The sequence below is a fragment of the Eurosta solidaginis genome, chromosome 1 (assembly GCF_040869045.1).
Source record: "Eurosta solidaginis isolate ZX-2024a chromosome 1, ASM4086904v1, whole genome shotgun sequence".
Classification (NCBI taxonomy): Eukaryota; Metazoa; Arthropoda; class Insecta; order Diptera; family Tephritidae; genus Eurosta; species Eurosta solidaginis.
Genome location: NC_090319.1, coordinates 121,422,973 through 121,441,795, shown reverse-complemented (window position 1 = coordinate 121,441,795; position 18,823 = coordinate 121,422,973). Strand labels below are relative to the sequence as shown.

Sequence of the window (18,823 nt, the reverse complement as noted above, 5' to 3'; positions counted from 1 at the left end):
CCGTGGGCCGAGATACAGTAAGTACTTTCCAATCCTGTGTCGGTGTGTTCGGATTCTGATTATGCAGAAGTCGCAGTGTATCCTCCGACTTCGTCACGCATGGTATCCATACCTTAACTTTTGGTACCGTGGGGATTTGCGTTATATCCACCACCTCAAACAGCGCGTTCGTGCCCTGCCTTTCGAGGTTTGGAACCAATTCCTCTAGCCACCGCAAGCTCGCGATGTTGTCACACGTTATCATCTTCACACCATTATACCATCCCCCGAATCAAAGATTGAAAGGGGCTTACTTGGTTTTTCCGCATCATCCTAAGCATTAAGCTAATAAGCTCCCTTTCTACAGATCTCCACCTTTCAGTAGTCGTCTGTCCGAAAGAACTCCTACGATCAACCAGTGCCACTGTCAGTGACTGCTTTGTCACATCACTCATCTTCTCGGGAAAAGCCGGAGTCTTAGTGTTATCTCCCTTTGGCACCTCCGAGAAAGCCGGAGTCTTAGCGTTAAGTCTCTTTAGCACCTCCGAGAAAGCTGGAGTCTTAGCGTTATCTCCCTTTGGCTTATCTCCTACTTCCGTAGTTGGAACTTTCCTCTGACTCGCAGCTTTCGAGGTAGTTGCTACCACGCTATTGGGGCCCATCTGTCTTAAAGCTTTGTGCCTACTTGTCTTGTCTATGCGAATGCCCTGCCTCGCGGCCCTGGGACTGGGTTCTTTCTGCCCCTTGAAAGCAGGCTTGTCGCCTTCCGCCGAACGTTGCCTCTTTATTCTGCTATTCGACGCTTCTTCCTCCTCGTACCGGTTGCATAACCGAGGGTTTCTCGAAGCCAACCTTTTTAGCTGCCTTCGACCTACTTCTACCGCCTCATGGGCCCATTCCAAGTGCGCGATCTCTACTTCCGGTGGGTCGATCACTGCTCCCAAGCGTTGTACAATTCTTAGTGCTGCACAGGACTGCTCTTTTACTTCCTCTGCTCCGTACCCTTCTCCACTCTTCTGCTCCGGTTTCTTTTATTTTATTTTTTTCTTTTTTCTTCTTTTCCGTTTCTTTTTCCAAGACGGAGTTCATTGAATCAGCACTGCTATCGCTCCCCGGGTCCGACGGATCGCTTTTGCATATTTGTCCTCCTTGGCCTACGACTCAGCCCTCCTCTTATCATCGTCCTTATTACAATTAGGTAATGAGCCGTTCATCTTGGTCGTACGACCACCTGCCCGACAAGGCGGGCTCAGCGCTCCAGTTTTATATACGGGGAAGGAACCGTCCGCCACAGAAGCGCCCCTTACTGTGGTAAGGCCATCAATACTTCCCGAGTTGGCCCGGTATCGGGAAGGCTCCGTTCGAATACAGCCGAATTTATCCCCTGACTGCAAATCGTCCACAGGCACGGTCCGCATGACACCCTGGATTAGGGGGTTGGCAGTTCTTGGTCACCGACATCCCGCCACCTTCCTATGCGGCTAAACGGCGTAGATGTCAGTTCTAAACAGTTCCGCCTCATAGTCTGGCGCTATGGAGTTCAGCTAAATCCCCACACCAACGACAAGGTGCCTACTCTAGTGAGGGTTGAACGTACCAGACTTGTATATAATAATTTTAGTGTATAATGGTCCCTGAAATCTGAGCCAAAACGGCAAATAAATGCAAGCATTGAGTAGGATTTAACAATTATATAATTTATATGACCAAGAAATAAGAAGTTGGAGTCAAAGACAACACCTAGAACCGAAAATTTTCTAAGGGAGCAAAGTTGAGAGTCCTCGATACAATATCAGGTGGGATTGGGAGAACGAGAATTTGAGAACGAAATATGAAAACACTTTTTATGTTCAAACGTATCCGGCTACAACGTTATTAAGATCCGTTTGTAACTTAACACAGTCTAGGTGACTTCTGCCGTAAATATTTTCAGGTCATCAGCATATAAAAGAAATCTTGAGTGTCGAAAGCAGCTTGGAATATCATTTATAAAAATAATAAAGAGCAAGGGACCCAAAATACTTCCCTGAGGAACACCAGAGGAAGCAATAAATGAAGGTGATGAAGTATTGTCAACTTTCACTACACAGCTTCTAGATGAAATATATGATCTTATCCACTATAAAAAGATAGGGTGAAATCCCAAACTGGCTAGTTTGGATAATAAAAGCGAGTGACTGACTTTATCAAAAGCTTTCAAAAAGTCCGTATAGATGATGCCAACTTGACAATGGTTACCAAAAGCTGATAAACAGAATTCTGAAAATATAGCTAGATTTGTCGTGGTTGATCTTCCTGGCAGGACGCCATCCTGAAGATGATGGAAGCTCTTAATGGCAAACAACATTTTTTGATTTTCTGTTTAACGATGTACTCAAATAATTTAGAAACTGTGGATAATTTAGAGATTGGTCTGTAATTGTAAATATCATTCTTGTTACCGCTTTTAAAAATAGGGGTAATGAAGTAATTTTCCAAGCATTGATAAATTCGCCACTATCAAGCGATTTATTCAGTAACATTAAAAGAGGGTAAGCAAAAGCTGGGCAATTTTTAAATAGGCAGGCCGATAAACCACCGACATCAGCCTGTGTTGTGTAACTAATATTCATAATGCCATCTATTACGTCATCAATTATTAGGTTGAGAGCACCAACATTAATAGGAGAGTCAAAGACTGGAGCCTGGTTGTCAGTTTCTTCAATGTCAGGCTCAAAGTTGGAACTGAAGAAGTAAGCAAAAAGATTTGCAGCCTCGAAGCAATGGTTTATTTATATAATACCTCAGACGGAATAATAAAACATGATTTTTATGACTTTAAATAAAGCCAAAACGCTTTAGGGTTCGTTTTGATACCAGTTTCATACTTCTGAAGATAATTTTTATGTAGCACCCTACTCATGGATTTAAACTCCTTCGAAATATAGATCTCTATGGGAAAAAGAGCCCGAAAACGAAATTTTTTTATAAAATTTCTTTCTTAAATTTTTTAGTTTCTTTAAATCTTTAGTATACCATGGAATTTTATAAGATCTTTTTTTATTGATAGGAATAATACACTTGCAGATGCTGTTAACTTTAAATTTAAAAATGTCAAAACAGTCATGTAAAGATAGTCTATAGAAAAGGCAATCCCAGCTAAAGAGGACATTTCAGAATTTACAGAATCGAAATCGCAATTTTAAAAAAAATTAAAAAAAAAAAAAAATAGAAAAAACGCTTATCCTCGCTTAGAAAATGCTTAGGAGACTCATCTAGCGGCAGTGGTTAAATAACTAGCTACAGCACAGGGTGTACTAAAAGCGGATACGATTCTTCTCATTAGTAACGGGCATATAGGCTGATTTCCGCACTTTATTTTTCGCCATCACCGTTCTGTAAGCCAATCCCCAAGGATCAAGATCGGCACTATCCATCAGTTCCTTGAAGCACAATCTCTTGCTCTTTTTTATAGCATTTTTAAGCACCATTCTTTGGGCAATGAAGGTTTTGTGTAGTTCATCATATCGCGGCGACGAGCATGCCCTCTGTGCCCTTCGCCGAGCCTTGTGGTGTTTTCTACGCTCCTCCGCTATTTCCTCGTTCCATCAATATACCGGAGTCCGATTCTGGTTCAAAAATGTGTTGTTTCCATCTTCTTCATTGCAGTTGGTCCTTGGTGAAGTTTCCACGAGCTCTAGGCTAATAGCTTTGTGGTCGCTGTGTGTAGACGTTACTGATGGACCATTTTGCTCGTCTCGCTATTTCGCTACTAGCAAACGTGAGATCTATAATGGAGCGTCCATTGCTTGTGTCGAATGTACATTTCCCTGCCTCATTTAGAAGTTCTAGCCTCATGGGTGTAAGGCTTTCGAGAAGAACTCCACCTCTATCGGTAGTTCTACTACTAGCCCATACAGTTGACCATGCACTGAAGTCTCCACATATTATAAGCGGGTGTTTACCCTGTTCTTCTATGGTCATCCCAAGAATCATGTTCTCAAACTCTGTGCTAGTCATGCTCGGAGGTGCATAGCAACTAAAAATGTATATTCCTTTGATTTTTAACCCACGTAAATCCTGCCACTGTCGGTGCCATCTTTTCCTGTAGAAGAAGTTTTCCTGGTATCGTAGATATCTGTCTTGGAGGTTAATACAACATTAAATCAATATACCGAAAGAGTAGTACAATTGTTTGCATGTCCCTATGAAAATCAGAAACAACTGCTAAAAAAATTTAAAAACGTTTACTTTTGCCGTTTTTCAGTAAGTAATTCGAATCCTGTTAAAAAACTGAAAAAATTTAAGTTTAAAAATAATTGATTATGAAATACTTATAGCTTCAAAGCACAATAAAATACTCAAGTTTTTTTTCTGCTGACGACGTATCAATTCAAATTTCTTACTACTTTTTTAGTTTGCTTATTTCCCGCTGCTGAAATATTTTCCAAATTCAGCCAATTTTTAGTACTGAAAAAGCATTTTAAACCCTGGTTTCTATTAAAAAATTATGCTTTTTTATGGCAGAAAACTGAAAAGAACTATTGATGGACTTAGCACCTCTGATGAAAAGCTTACTATTCCATTGTTTTCATCGCTTTATTTTGTTGTGGAAACTATTATTTTTTTTTATGTATAACCATAGTCATTACAGATTTAATAGTATCTACATTTTCAAGTTAATGGAAAACGGATTTTTCAACCGCCGGCAGCGACTTCTAAATTTAAGTTTTTTGAGCCCATCTTGGGCCATCTTTTCCACCAAATAATCGATAAAAATCAAAACCTTCGAAATTTTTTTTTTTATTTCGAAGCACTCGAATGTATCTCTAATGAGCTGGGCTACAGAGAGTCGAAGCTCATGTACAGGTCTTACAGCCTTAGACTAACCAAATTACTCTTATTACAAAAAGGGGTGACTGTAGGCTGGTGATGGGAATTCTGACAAGACGCAACTTTCTGACGTCACGTGCTTTTTAAGTGGGTCTGGCCAGTGATAACAGATATAGGAAGTGTAACTAATTTGCAGGAGGCAACGATGGAGTACATTTTTCTGCTCGTGTCCTGCGCTTGCCAGGTTAAAACTTCAGCAATTTGAAGTAAAGTTGTTTTACAAGCTAGTTCTACAATCTTCGTTGAGCAAACTTCTAGTATCACTATGGACACATTCAGTCAATGCGAGGTCCTCATGGACCGGCCAGTTCAACCTAACCTAAATATCCATTAAAACCATCGGCCGAAAAGTTCCAAAGGGGTTCCACAAAAGTGAAAAATTATTAGCTCAACCAATATAAACAGTAAACATCCATGGTTGAAATGTGCCTAAGAAAGTACAGTTATACTGAAACTAAATATTATATTTTTAATTTTGCTTAACCTAAATTGACAGTAGTTGCGATGCGAGGGTAAATTCTGCTCGATACTATTGACAGTGTAAATAAGACATCGAAAGTGCCAGTATATAACGACTTTTCGATGTATCGATACTATTCGATAGTACCATCGACAGTTTTTCAATTCTACTATTACGGACAGAGAAAAAGTTTTTTAATTTAATTTTTTTGCGAAATTAGCTTTTTATACATATGTATTAGGCCGGGTCGATTTATGGGGAGGCAAACAAATCGCCCATTGCTCTATGAAAATCATATTCTAGGGATCAAAATAAGAAACTTTGCCGAAGGAACCATACCTCTAAAACGAATTCTGATAGGGGGGACATCGTTGGGGCAAATTTTGAAAAATCCCACTTTGAAATGCCTATGTTTTTTTCTTTTTGGAGTTTATTTTTCTCTTTAGAAGTTTATTTAGTCAGAACATATGTAAATGAAAAAATGAATTTAACTTAGTAATAGAAAAGAAATTAAAAAAAATTATTAGAAATTAGCGTTTTTACAACCCCCTTTTAAAACCAAGGCATCACTGTGATGCATTTGCATGTCGTAAACATAGTTGTGTGGGTTTTTTATTCAACCGTTTTAAAAAATGAAGGTATCACTGTGACACAATTGCAGATCGTAAAATTGCCACAAGACACAGCAGGTAAAATTGAAATTGCCCCTACCCAAAAGTTCGACCCAAGGGGGGGGGGGGGGGGGGGGGGGGGACATCAGAATTTGTTTTAGAGGTATGGTTCCTTCGGCAAAGTTTCTTATTTTGATCCCTAGAATACGATTTTCACAGAGAAATGAGCGATTTTTAAATCGACCCGCCCTAATATGTATAAATTAAGGGCACTCATTAAAGCAAATAAATTTATATCCATTTACACACGCACCTAGGAACATTCTTGATAAACTTAATTATCGATGAGCTGCATTATTGCCAAAAAAATTTTTTGAATATTATACAAATTAAAAAATGCCAATATGAAGTGAGAAATCAAAACTAAAATGTCTTTGCAAAGATGTTCTAGTAAATGACTTATGTTGGAGACTTCTGATGAAAATTAAGCCGTAATTTAATTTGATTATGCTTGCAAGGTTGCATTCCTTTGAGTTTACCGCGTTTACACCATGAAAGGTGCGCGTAAATTTATACAAATTGTGTAAATGAGTTTTCATACAAAATTTGACAGTTCGTTTACGCATAAGATAAATTTATACGTTTACCCACTTTATAAGGCACAAACAGACCCGGCAGACGTTGTTTTGCCCTAAATTTGGGCTATCTGCATTTTAATAAGCTTTTCCGTCTAACTCTGCCCTCCCAAGACTCGATGAAAAAGTTTGTATAATGGTTTAGCTATATTGATGTATAGTTTTTAATTCTATAAGGCTCACACAAACGGACATTCATTTTTATATAAATATATATAGATTTATAAGTTTAAATGAGTCCCCATTGATCTTATTATGAAACATATTAGCGTAGTAGTCGGTTTTTTTTTTTGTTCTGAGGGCATCATAATGCTACCTTTGGTAATAAATCACACAGCAGAATACTATGAATGATTTCAACGACTTCTTAAAAAAAAGCAAATTTAATATTTTTAACCTTTCTTAATCTATAATAACTCACTATATCTTCCAAGTTTTTATGATCAGTATTATATGCATCGGTTAAATTTCGCATATTATGATCGAGCTTTTTATTTTGTGCTTCTGTGACTTGTAATCGTTTTTGCAGAGACATATTTTGCGATTCTAATTTAGCTAAATATCGTTGAGCATCTGCTTCTTTTATTGGATCGTAGCCCCCATCTTGCAAATTAATAATTTGTCTTTCCAATTGTAAACATTTGAATGACTTAAATTATGTGTTTCCGAAAAGAGAGGAAAAAAAGTAGTTAATAACATATCCGCATAAGTGAATGTGTTAGATACTCACTATTTCATAGTGCACCTCAGCCATTCGGGTTAGATCCTTTTCAATTTTGTTCGTATTCCGCACGACGTTGGAAATGGTTGAAGAAATACCGTCATTAAAAACCTTATAAAGACATTAAACAATAGTTTTATATTATTATTTTTCATTTTGCAATGTTAACATTTAAATGCAGAGCTGGTGAGCCCCTGGAAAATATTACGAAAGGCTAAATCATATTTGAAATGAAACAGATTTTAGCAGACCTATTAGTAATGATTACTAATGGTAATGATTACCCGTGTAATTGATAATTTCCTTTAAAAGCCATTCTCTTGAATAGCTTTTTATTTATCACTTGCCACTTTTTTCCAATTAATTAAAAAAATTAAACAGAAATCTAAAGTAATCAAAAAAGCCTTTTAAGATTGCTTTAGATAATTTTAAATTTTTTTTGATTATCTTTTCGCTTTGTTGAAAGAAAAACATTGTCATTCGTTGCAAGCACAAAATAATTTCTACAAACAAGTAAATTCGAGGTAAATTTTTTTTTTTCGGTTGAGACTACCAATTTTCGGTTGACTTATTTAAAAAAATCGCTAGGGGTTACCGATCAAGTCGAAAGCGGCTACGGAAAAAATTGGAAATAAAAAAATTTAAGAAATAAAAAATCAAAATAATCAAAAATAATGATTTCAATAATTGTAAAAAACCATGATTTTTAATATATTTTTTAATGGTAATCAATTGGTAATTGCTTTTTGCGGAAAACAATTGAAATAGTCATTGGCAATTACAATACGCTTCTAATTAATTGGTTACTAATGCTGATTAAAATTTAACAGATCTGAGACTTAGTTGGTTTTGATTAGTTTTATCAAATTTTTCTTCCACAAGTAACTAGTAGTTGACGTCCGGCTTGGGAAATTCTAAACAAATTTTCATAATATGCAGTAGAAATGCGCAATCTGATTGGTTAAAATCGATATAGGCAATTCTGATCTACAAATACATTAGGACTTAGTAAACTTCGGAAAAATAGCAAAGACTAAATCCGCTTTTTTAATCTTATTGACATTACCATTTTCAAACTTGACTGTCTTCTGGAAGTTCGGAAAAAATATTGTAACCTAGATATTGTACGTTGCCTATACTCTTTTAAATTTTAAATTGTTGTATCTCCATTTATTATTAAGCTTACTTGTTTTGCTCATTTCTCAAAATGTACATTTTTGGCCATGCGACAATTTCCATCGCAGCTACAGAGATGTTTCATTTGAAATAGACTGACTTTCTCATGAAATCGTAATACAACGCACCTAAATATGAAACTCATGCACTTTGGGCATGATAAAACAATTTACACTACCAAACTAAAAACTATACAAAAATGTTATGGCATTGAAAAAAATTTGTATCTAAAATTGATCCAAAAAGAATATAAAAATAAACACCTGACCACGTAGCCGAAATATGTCTGAAAAAGATATATACATATGTGCCAAAGACTTAAAAAGGGCTGTTCGTCCGGAAAGTTCAAAACAAAAATTTTCGATTTTTTTCCAGTTTTTTTATATTTTTTATATTTCATTCCCTGCTGTTATATTTGATTTACTTCATTTTGGATTTTTATTGTTCACTCTGCAGAAATATCTGGAGTTATAAGAAATGTGTACCGAATTTTGTCTTCACTTTATCGCTTTTGAAACTTGATATAATGCTTTACCAAAAAAGGAGCGGTGGCGCACTCATTTCTCAATCATTTTTTATTTTTTTAGTTTCTTGTTATAAGATTCAAGGTTCGATTCGAGCTCAAGGCTAGAAGAATAATTTTTTTTGCTGTAATAATAATTATTGTTATTTTTTAATTTTTCTATAATTAGAAAATTGTATTTGTTTTTGGAATAGTAAGTAGAACATTTTTCAGACAACCTGCCATAGCTGAGAAAATAGCAGTTGTTGTTCTGGCCTTGAGCTCGAATCGAACCTTGAATCATTTATCAATAGGCCGATAAAAACAAAAACAATTGTTAATAAACCAAGAGCAATTGGGAATGTCAAACAGAGTAATTGACAATAAACAAATCCAGCAATATCAGTGATTTGCACCAGATGGCGCAACGTTGCATAAATATAGTTAGTAAAGCCCCCATTACTGATACTTAGCATAGACTTGACTTGACTTGGCGTAAACTTTGCAACTTAGCCACGATTATACTCCACTTGGGGCATAAAATCTGGCATCATAATCAGCGTTGAAATTTATTTTTAAATAAATGTCAATTTGTACGACAAAATGTCAAAATGAAATGGAAACAAACAAATGGCATCTCAAAATGTAAACGTCACTTAGAACTTACATAGAAAATCAAAATTCAACAGACTTCTAAGTCAAGTTAAGTTTTGAGTAATCAGTAACATGCAATGTTCATTTAACAGAACTGTAAGTGACAGTTCGCAAGCCAATTTAAGTCCATGCTAAGTATCAGTAATGGAGCCTTAAGAAATATAGCTAAATGGTTAGCGCAGCGTGCCTAAAGCGTACGTATGATGAAGGCTTAGCACCCTTCAAAATGGATCCATCTGCGCAGCTATGGCAGGTTGTCTGAAAAATGTTCTACTTACTATTCCAAAAAACAAATACAACGTTTCAATTATAGAAAAATTGAAAAATAACAATTATCTTTAGAAAAAAACATTGTTGTTCTGGCTTTGAGCTCGAATCGAACCTTGAATCATTTAACAATAGGCCGATAAAAACAAAAACAATTGTTTCTTGTTATAAATATACTTTAAAAAAAGTAAGGCAGTCAGGCGAAATCGGAAATCATGAACCCAACGGAGCTCTCATATATGTATATGTATATACATTAGGCCGGGTCGATTTGTGGGGAGGCAAAAAAATCGCCCATTGCTCTGTGAAAATCATCTTCTAGGGATCAAAATAAGAAACTTTGCCGAAGGAATTATACCTCTAAAACGAATTCTGGTGTCCCCCAATTTGGGTCGAACTTTTGGGTAGGAGCAAATTTTGAAAAATCAAACTTTGACCCATTTAGAGTGCTCCAATCGAGTCCAAATGTATGACCGACCCCCACTAACTTTGGAGGCCCAACCCACCGATGCCAGTGGCACATCCCCTGGAACCCTGGGGGTTCACCATACAAACATTTCAAAAAATCGCCGGTTTTGCACTTTACATGAAAAAATCAGCGAAATGCCTATGTTTTTTCTTTTTGGAGTTTATTTTTCTCTTAAGAAATTTATTTAGTCAGAACATATGTAAATGAAAAAATGAATTTACCTTAGTAATAGAAAAGAAATTAAAAAAAATTATTAGAAATTTGCGTTTTTACAACCCTTTTAAAACCGAGGCATCACTGTGATGCATTTGCATGTCGTAAACATAGTTGTGTGGGTTTTTTATTCAACCGTTTTAAAAAATGCAGGTATCACTGTGACACAATTGCAGATCGTAAAATTGTTTGTGTTGTTTTTTTTAAGCCACCAAAAGACACAGCAGGTAGAATTGAAATTACCATTTCATTCTTATTACCTCGTCTCGTAGACCATATATAACGCAACAGTTTTTGTGAATGCATTAAGTCGTTGTGAAGAACTCAAAGTGTGAAGTGCTAATTTCAGATAAAAAAAATATTTCAAAAAAATAATAAGTGAAGTGGCCATTCCAAATCAAAAAGTTTAAAATGAATCCACCATCCTCTACACCGCAAGATGAAGCAACTACATCAACAACTATCGAAAACCCAATGAGTCATATACCCAAGCATGATGTTAAAAAAATTAAGGGTGTTTATTAATTTTAATTTAATTTTTAATTTATTTGGATTAAAGTCGACACAGACACAATGCGGTCGACTACTAAGATATATAAAACATAAAATTAATGTTATAATTAAAAATATTTAAATTCAACCATACATAGGAAAGAAAGTACAAAATATCAGGCCAGACGTGACAGTATTGAATTATGCAACTCGGAAAACGAACATTCAAAACTGATGCAGTTATACAAGTTGTTGTAGTGCGAACACCAACTTCGCAGTGGATTATTTTTGGCAAAATTTTGCCGGCAAAGTGGTAAATAAAAAGGCACAAAGTGCCTGGACGTTCTACCAGGAACAGCAAAATTTAGTCGACTAACAAGATCAGATGAGTCGATCTCGCCCATAATGATCTTGTGAATGAACATTACCCCGAGTAAAGTTCTTCGATTTTCTAAAGTTGGCAGATTTATAAGGATAAGCCTATTTCTATATGGTGGCAAATGCACACTAGAATCCCAGTTAAGACCACGTAGTGCAAATATAATGAATTGCTTCTGTACTGACTCAATACGCTTTATAAAGTTTTGATACCCTGGGCACCAGACACACGAACAATACTCTAAGATTGGTCGTACCAACGATGTGTAGAGGGTCTTAGTCAGATACGGATCATTAAACTCCTTAGCCCATCGCTTCACAAAACCGAGTATACCCGTTGCTTTGCTTACCATTGATGAGATATGCGTATTAAAAGTCAGTTTAGGATCAAAAAGAACGCCTAGATCACTTACGACAGATATACGCTCCAAAGGCGTGCTGTTTAACGTATACGATGTCAAACTTGGCTTCACTCGGTGAAATGTCATTAGTTTACACTTCGAGCAATTCAAAACTAGTAAATTTGCAGTACACCAACATTGAAATGAGTCCAAGTCTGCCTGAAGAAACTCCACACGGGAAGACTCCGAAGGCAAGTATGAGTAACAAAGTTTAACATCATCTGCATACATAAGAGTTCGGGAATGTATGAGAGTTTGTGGTAAGTCATTTATAAACAAGGTAAAAAGTAACGGACCCAAATGACTACCCTGAGGCACACCAGACGTTACATCAAACAACCTAGAAAAGCTGTTTTTAAACAAAACTTGTTGAGTCCGATTCGCGAGATAGCTTTCGAGCCATGCAAGCAAATGCTTTGGAAATCCAAGTAAATCAAGTTTGTAAACTAAAAGCTCATGATTGACAGAGTCAAACGCTTTACTGAAGTCGGTATAGATCACATCCGTTTGCCTATTGTTTAAAAATCCATCCATTACAAAAGAAGTAAACTCTAGCAAGTTGGTAGTAGTTGATCTACGCGGCACAAACCCATGCTGGCAGGGCGATAATATGGAGCTACACATGTGTTGAAGTTGACATGTAATTATTCGCTCAAATGTTTTGGGAATAGCTGAAAGCTTAGCTATACCTCTATAGTTCTCGATACTAGACCTACTACCTTTTTTGTGTAAAGGTATAATAAATGATTTCTTCCAAATCAATGGAAAAGTGGCAGATTCCACAGATAATTGGAATAATTTATGTATCGGCTCAGATAAGTTAACTGCACAGTATTTGAGTACACAACTAGGAACGCCATCTGGACCCGGAGAAAAAATCGGTTTCAAACCGAGAAGGCTCTGAAGAACAGTATTCTTATCAATTACTGGATTAGGAATGCAATTAAAACTTTCCAAGTTGTAGGAGTGTTGACCGGGTTGAAAACGTTTAGATGAGTAGGTCGACCTGAAGAATTCTGCAAATTATTCCGCAATATCATTATCAGAACTAGCATTCTTGCAACCAAAAGAAAAAGTAGCTAGAAAACCAGATGTTTTCCTCTTGGAATTAACAAAACTGTAAAATCTTTTCGGATTGTTGAAAAATTGAAATTTACAACTGCTTAAGTACAATTTATAACATTGTTGGTTTAGACAATGAAAGTTGCAACGAGCAACCGAATATTTAGAAAAATCGGCAGACGATCCTGATCTCTTGAAACGTTTATAAAGCCTAGATTTAACATTATTGAGTCTAATAAGTTGTCTTGTGAACCAAGGTGGTTTACTTGTTCCAGCACTAACACATCGAAGGGGGACACAGCTTTCAAAGAAGCCATCAAGAATACCGTAAAATAATGAAGTCGCTGAGTTGACGTCCTTACTCGAATAAAGATCTGACCAGTCATGAGTAGCAATCAATTCGTTGAGTTTTATGAAGTCCGCCTTATAAAAACATCTTGAGCGGGATCGAGATTTTAATTTTGTAAAGCACAGCTCCATAGGAGGCTGAATAATATCAATTTCTATTTCAAGCGTAGGATGTAAGGGATCTTCTGGAAAAGATAAATGAGAAATACGATTGAGAGCAATACCCACTGATTCATCCACAAATACCAGGTCAAGAATCTTGTTTTTACAATTTAAAACATTGTTGATCTGTACGAGAGATGTATCTAAAATAGTCTTAACGAAATCATGCTGACAGGTGGGAGTCAAAGTGTTTGAGTCGCTCAAGCTAATCCAATTTACCGAGGGTAAGTTGAAATCACCAAGAACGACTAAGCGATCTTTGTCTCGCAACTGAGAGTACAAGTTTCGAATAGCTAAATTATGGCAATTGTAAACATACATATCCGACCGGGGCGGAATATATGAGCAACAAATATATAAGTTAAAACATCGCATTGAAATCTTTACTGCTATAAACTCAATATCAAATGCGTTGTCCGACAACAGCAACTCGGATGAAAGACTTGAGTCCACAGCAATAAGAACACCGCCTGCTCTAGATATACGATCACGCCGGTAAACGACGTAGTTACTTGAAAAAAGCTCAGCGTTAAAATTGTCAGGTTTTAACCAGGTCTCGGTGAAAGCAACAACCTGCGCTGTAAAAGCGAAACTGTTAAGAAAAAAGGTATTTAATTTAGATCGTAAACCACGAACATTTTGGTAATGAACGACTATAGAGAGTGAGTCGGTGACTACTTTTTTGCTGTACCCGCGGTGAAGGTAATAGAGTTTTTTGGCACTATATTGGTATTTCTCTTGTACAAATGCACCACAGAATGCTCCGGCCAAAAAGAACTGTCAAGAACACTATCAATAGATTGGGTATGATGAAAGATGAATATAATGGCAAATTAATGAAGGAATTTATTGGTTTGAGAGCAAAAATGTATTCTACTCAGATCGACCAAGAAGAAAAAGAGATTAAAAAAAATTAAGGGTGTTAAACAATGTGTTACTCTCAAACTTCCTGCAAATGATTTTAAAAGATGTTGTTTATTCGAAAAGAAATTGTACTTTGACTCAATGTATATTTTAAGATCAAAATGTTATGAATTGTATACACAAGAAATAAATAAAGTAACTTTAGTGTTTAGGTCAGGACCTAAATATTTTTATACTGCAAACACGGCCACTCTAATACATAATTTACTTAGTGCAAATGCATTCATACATACTTTCATGTACTGCACACCCACATGCATACACATTCATGTATGTTCACATATATGCAACACTAACACGGGTAACTGAGTTTTCCATCGGATAACAAATATCCATTGGAAAATCCCCGCACGATCTCCGGTTCGACAACACGGAGATCACTTTCCATTTTTCTGTTCAATTTCAACCACGAAGGAAGAAGGTCAACTGCTGCTGTCACGCCACATACCAAAGGTAAAATATTGTACCATTTTAACATTAAATAAACTAATTATTTGTCATTATTATTAATACAAATACTTGCCTTTTTATTTCTTTTGTTACATATATATATTCTCCGTGCAACCACGCACCATGCGAGATTATACATTTGGTCCTACTCACCGTGAGATTTTTTACAAGCGACCAGAACTTGATCCATACAATCCACAAAGAAAAGGCATATTATCATTATTAAATTTGGCACAACAAACAAAACCTTCGAAATTTTTTGGGCACAACACAAGACCTTCGAGATTTTAAACAAATTTCAACAAAAACCACCACCAAGCACAGATAGCCGCAACAACAATCAAGGTACGTGGTTATAATTTACAACGCACAATTTTTTTTAAGTGAATTAAGTGTATACAGGCCGTTTGTCTATCAGCATTATCCCCCACCCGCGGTAAGGTTTTGCTGACACAGCTTAAGGTAACATAGTGCAGAATTTTTAGTAGAAACAATTTTAATTTTAACTTAAAATGCAATATTTTCGGTTTCACATAACCATACATTCTTTTTAGTTTCGTTGTGTGTTAATTTTCAACAACAACAACAGCACTTCACTTTGGTTCAAATACCCAACAATAAATTCCCTAGTAATTTTAACTCCTTATTTGTTGCTTATTATTTTTCACACTTTGCCTTATTTTTGCGGCTTAACATATACTGGATTAACACAACGAAGTCCAGGTTTTTTGTTGTAAAAAATAACCATTGCATCTGTGTGGGTGGCGAATCGGCGTTTTTTATATACATCCGCGCATACAAAATTACACTAAAAGAAATAGATAGTGAAAATTTAAAAAGTGCATTGCATTTTAGTCAGCGTTTGCTTTTGTTGCCCTCCTTTCTCTAGCTTTCTTTCAGTAGCTTAGCTAGTTATACGAGTCGGCGGAATTTTAGCACCTATTATTACGCAATTGAGGGTTTTCACCTTAATTGCGTTAACACTTTGCTAGGTATACGAGTCGGTGGGTTTCTACCACCGATCAATACGCAACTGAGGGTTTCTACCTTACTTGCGGTAGCACTTAGCTATGTATACGAGTCGGTGGGTTTCTACCACCGATCAAAACGCAACTGAGGGTTTCTACCTTACTTGCGGTAGCACTTAGCTAGGTATACGAGTCGGTGGGTTTCTACCACCGATCAAAACGCAACTGAGGGTTTCTACCTTACTTGCGGTACTTATTTACATAACACTAGCTGAGCAGAGAGGGCAACAAAAGGTTTTTACCTCAAAAGTATACATTAAATCTTCCGGATTTCTATCTGTATACATATCATAAGTAAAAATGGATGCATACATACTTTTTGCTGAGGCAATTGTTGAATTCGAATCAGATATCGGTAACGTGACTGATCTCGATAAACACACTCTTTCCTTTCAACAAGAAGAGTTAAAAAATATGTGGGTAAAAACCAAAAACGCTTATGACGCGTTAATCTCCGCGGGTTTGTCCAAAGAAGAAATTAAAGCCATAAAAAAGAAGCATAAACTTTCTATGGCTAGTTATTGGATAGTTATTGGTGTGTCTACTGATTTAACTGATCTTAATTTACCAACCCATCTGGATATCTTGAGATATTATTTTTACTTAAGCGAACGTGCTAAAACAGAACAAAAAAAGTTTTCCCATAAATCATTCACTATTCAAGTACAAGATAAGTTTATTGGAATTTGGGAAAAACTTGGTATGGAAATAATGCTGAAAAAAAGTGTATTTAATAAATTGAAGAAATTGCTTGACAAGTATCAAGAGCAAATCAAGAGAAGAAACAACACCCAACAATTTACAGAGTATGTAAAATCTCTGGAAACAATTTTTTACATTGGATTATGTAAATACGATTTGAAGGCAGCTCAATGTGCATACGGCTGGGTTCCCGAACGCCTCAAAGAGTTCATGCACGATCAATATAATCAGAGAAGACTAACAATGGATGCATTTATGATGGAAACTGAAGAGCAAGGAGCAACGTCTATGTCATCAATGCCAACATACCAAGATCCCGATGATTCAACATACGCACCGCCACCGGTTCAAGAAGATATGGATAGAAGCACAAGTTCACAATACAAAGAGAGATACGATTGTTTTAACTTTGCCTTGGTATGTGACAGATTTGGTGTGCCTGACAGAGTAGCATCAGCATTGGGAACCGCTCTTTTGCAAGATTTTAAAATTAAAGATAAGCATGGGAAACCTCTCATCATGGATAAATCGAAAGTTCGCTGTGAAAAAGGGAAATGCAGACATGAAGTGCTTCGCAAACGGTTAGATGATACCAATTTGTTAACGTTTTCATTCGATGGCAGAAAAGATGATACTTTAACGATAGATAAAATTGATGAGAAGTATCATACTAGGATGGTAAAAGAAACTCATCTTGTTATTTTGAGAGAACCCAATTCTGAATTGATTGGTTACGTAAGACTGGAACATGAAACCGCTGAATACAAAACAACCAAATTAAATGGTTTTTTCAACGATAAAAATATATCACTGGATGCACTAATTGGAATATGCACTGACGGTGAGCCAACAAACACTGGCCCACACGGTGGAATTATACGACGATTCGAATTGCTGCTAAAAAGACCATTGCATTGGTTCCTTTGCCTTCTACACTTCAACGAACTTCCGTTTCGGCATTTGTTTGAAGCTTTGGATAAATCAACCAGCACTGGACCAAGATCGGCAACCGGAAAACTGAGCCGTCAAATCGAAACTTGTGAAACTCTTCCGGTAAGTTATTGCTATCACTCACTTATTATAATTGTCAACCATTTTTAATTATTTTATTATTATATATTTTCAGGTGGTGGACGGCTTCCAGAAAATTGAGTTGCAAAATATGCCCCCTGCTCCAGAAAAAATTGTATTTTCCACCGATTCGAAGTACTTATACGACATGGCCCATGCAATTTCTAGCGGCGTGGTTCCGGTGGATCTGGCTAACATCATACCAGGGAAAATTGTACATTATGTACATCCTGACTAAATAAATTTCTAAAGAGAAAAATAAACTCCAAAAAGAAAAAACATAGGCATTTCGCTGATTTTTTCATGTAAAGTGCAAACCGGCTTTTTTTTGAATTGTTTGTATGGTGAACCCCCAAGGGAATTCCCGGGGGTGTGCCACTGGCATTGGTGGGTCGGGCTTCCAAAGTTAGTGGGGGTCGGTCATATATTTGGACTCGATGGGAGCACTATAAATGGGTCAAAGTGGGATTTTTCAAAATTTGCCCCTACACAAAAGTTCGACCCATATTGGGGGACACCAGAATTCGTTTTAGGGGTATGGTTTGTGAGGACGAAATATAACACCATTAATTTGGCCCACACAAAGCGACCCCACATCATATTCGATACAGCACTAACACAACAGCCAGTCACAAAAGGCTATAGCAACAGACCAACCAACAAGTTCAATACAGCATACATCATATTCGATAAAACACTAACACAACAGCCAGTCACAAAAGGATATAGCAACAGACCAACCAATAAGTTCAATACAGCATTGACACAACAGCCAGTCACAAAAGGCTATAGCAGCAGACCAACCAACAAGTCTCAGCAACACAACGGGCAAGCACAACACTTTAATGCCAACACAACAAACTAACAAATCTCAGCAACGCAACGAGCGTTCGCAACATCGAACAGCAACCATGGCAACGCAATCATTTGAGCCAGCAATACCAAGCAAAGCAATAAAAGGAGCAACATAGCAGGATAGAAGTTAGTTAGCACGGAGCTGTGGCCGTGACCAGAGCTACTTGTGGAGCGTCCCTTGGAGTTGTCGGTTCTACCATGCGAACAGGTCGTTTCACAGGAGTAAGTCGTGGCCTCAAGTCGTGAATGTGTCGGTTATACCACCAAACACCGCTTGAGACTTCGCCAGCAACGGCACTACCACAGTAGCGCGCACCCGCAAACAGGCAGCGTCCGCCCGCCTGCGCCGACAGTAACAGCGCTACGCAAGCATATACGTTGGCCGCAGCAA

At 36.9% G+C, this 18,823-nt stretch overlaps 1 protein-coding gene across 3 annotated transcripts in view; it reads right to left on the bottom strand.

Moving 5' to 3' along the window:
- Window positions 1–18,823, bottom strand: part of Ccdc39 (Coiled-coil domain containing protein 39) — a 622,904-nt gene that overhangs the window by 201,393 nt on the left and 402,688 nt on the right. For all 3 annotated transcript variants that reach the window (XM_067759763.1, XM_067759764.1, XM_067759761.1), the window contains 2 exons: window positions 7,288–7,389; window positions 6,979–7,206 (listed from right to left, as the gene is read on the bottom strand). In XM_067759763.1, the coding sequence (XP_067615864.1) occupies window positions 6,979–7,206; window positions 7,288–7,389 (330 nt within the window). The remainder of the gene's footprint in view (window positions 1–6,978; window positions 7,207–7,287; window positions 7,390–18,823) is intronic.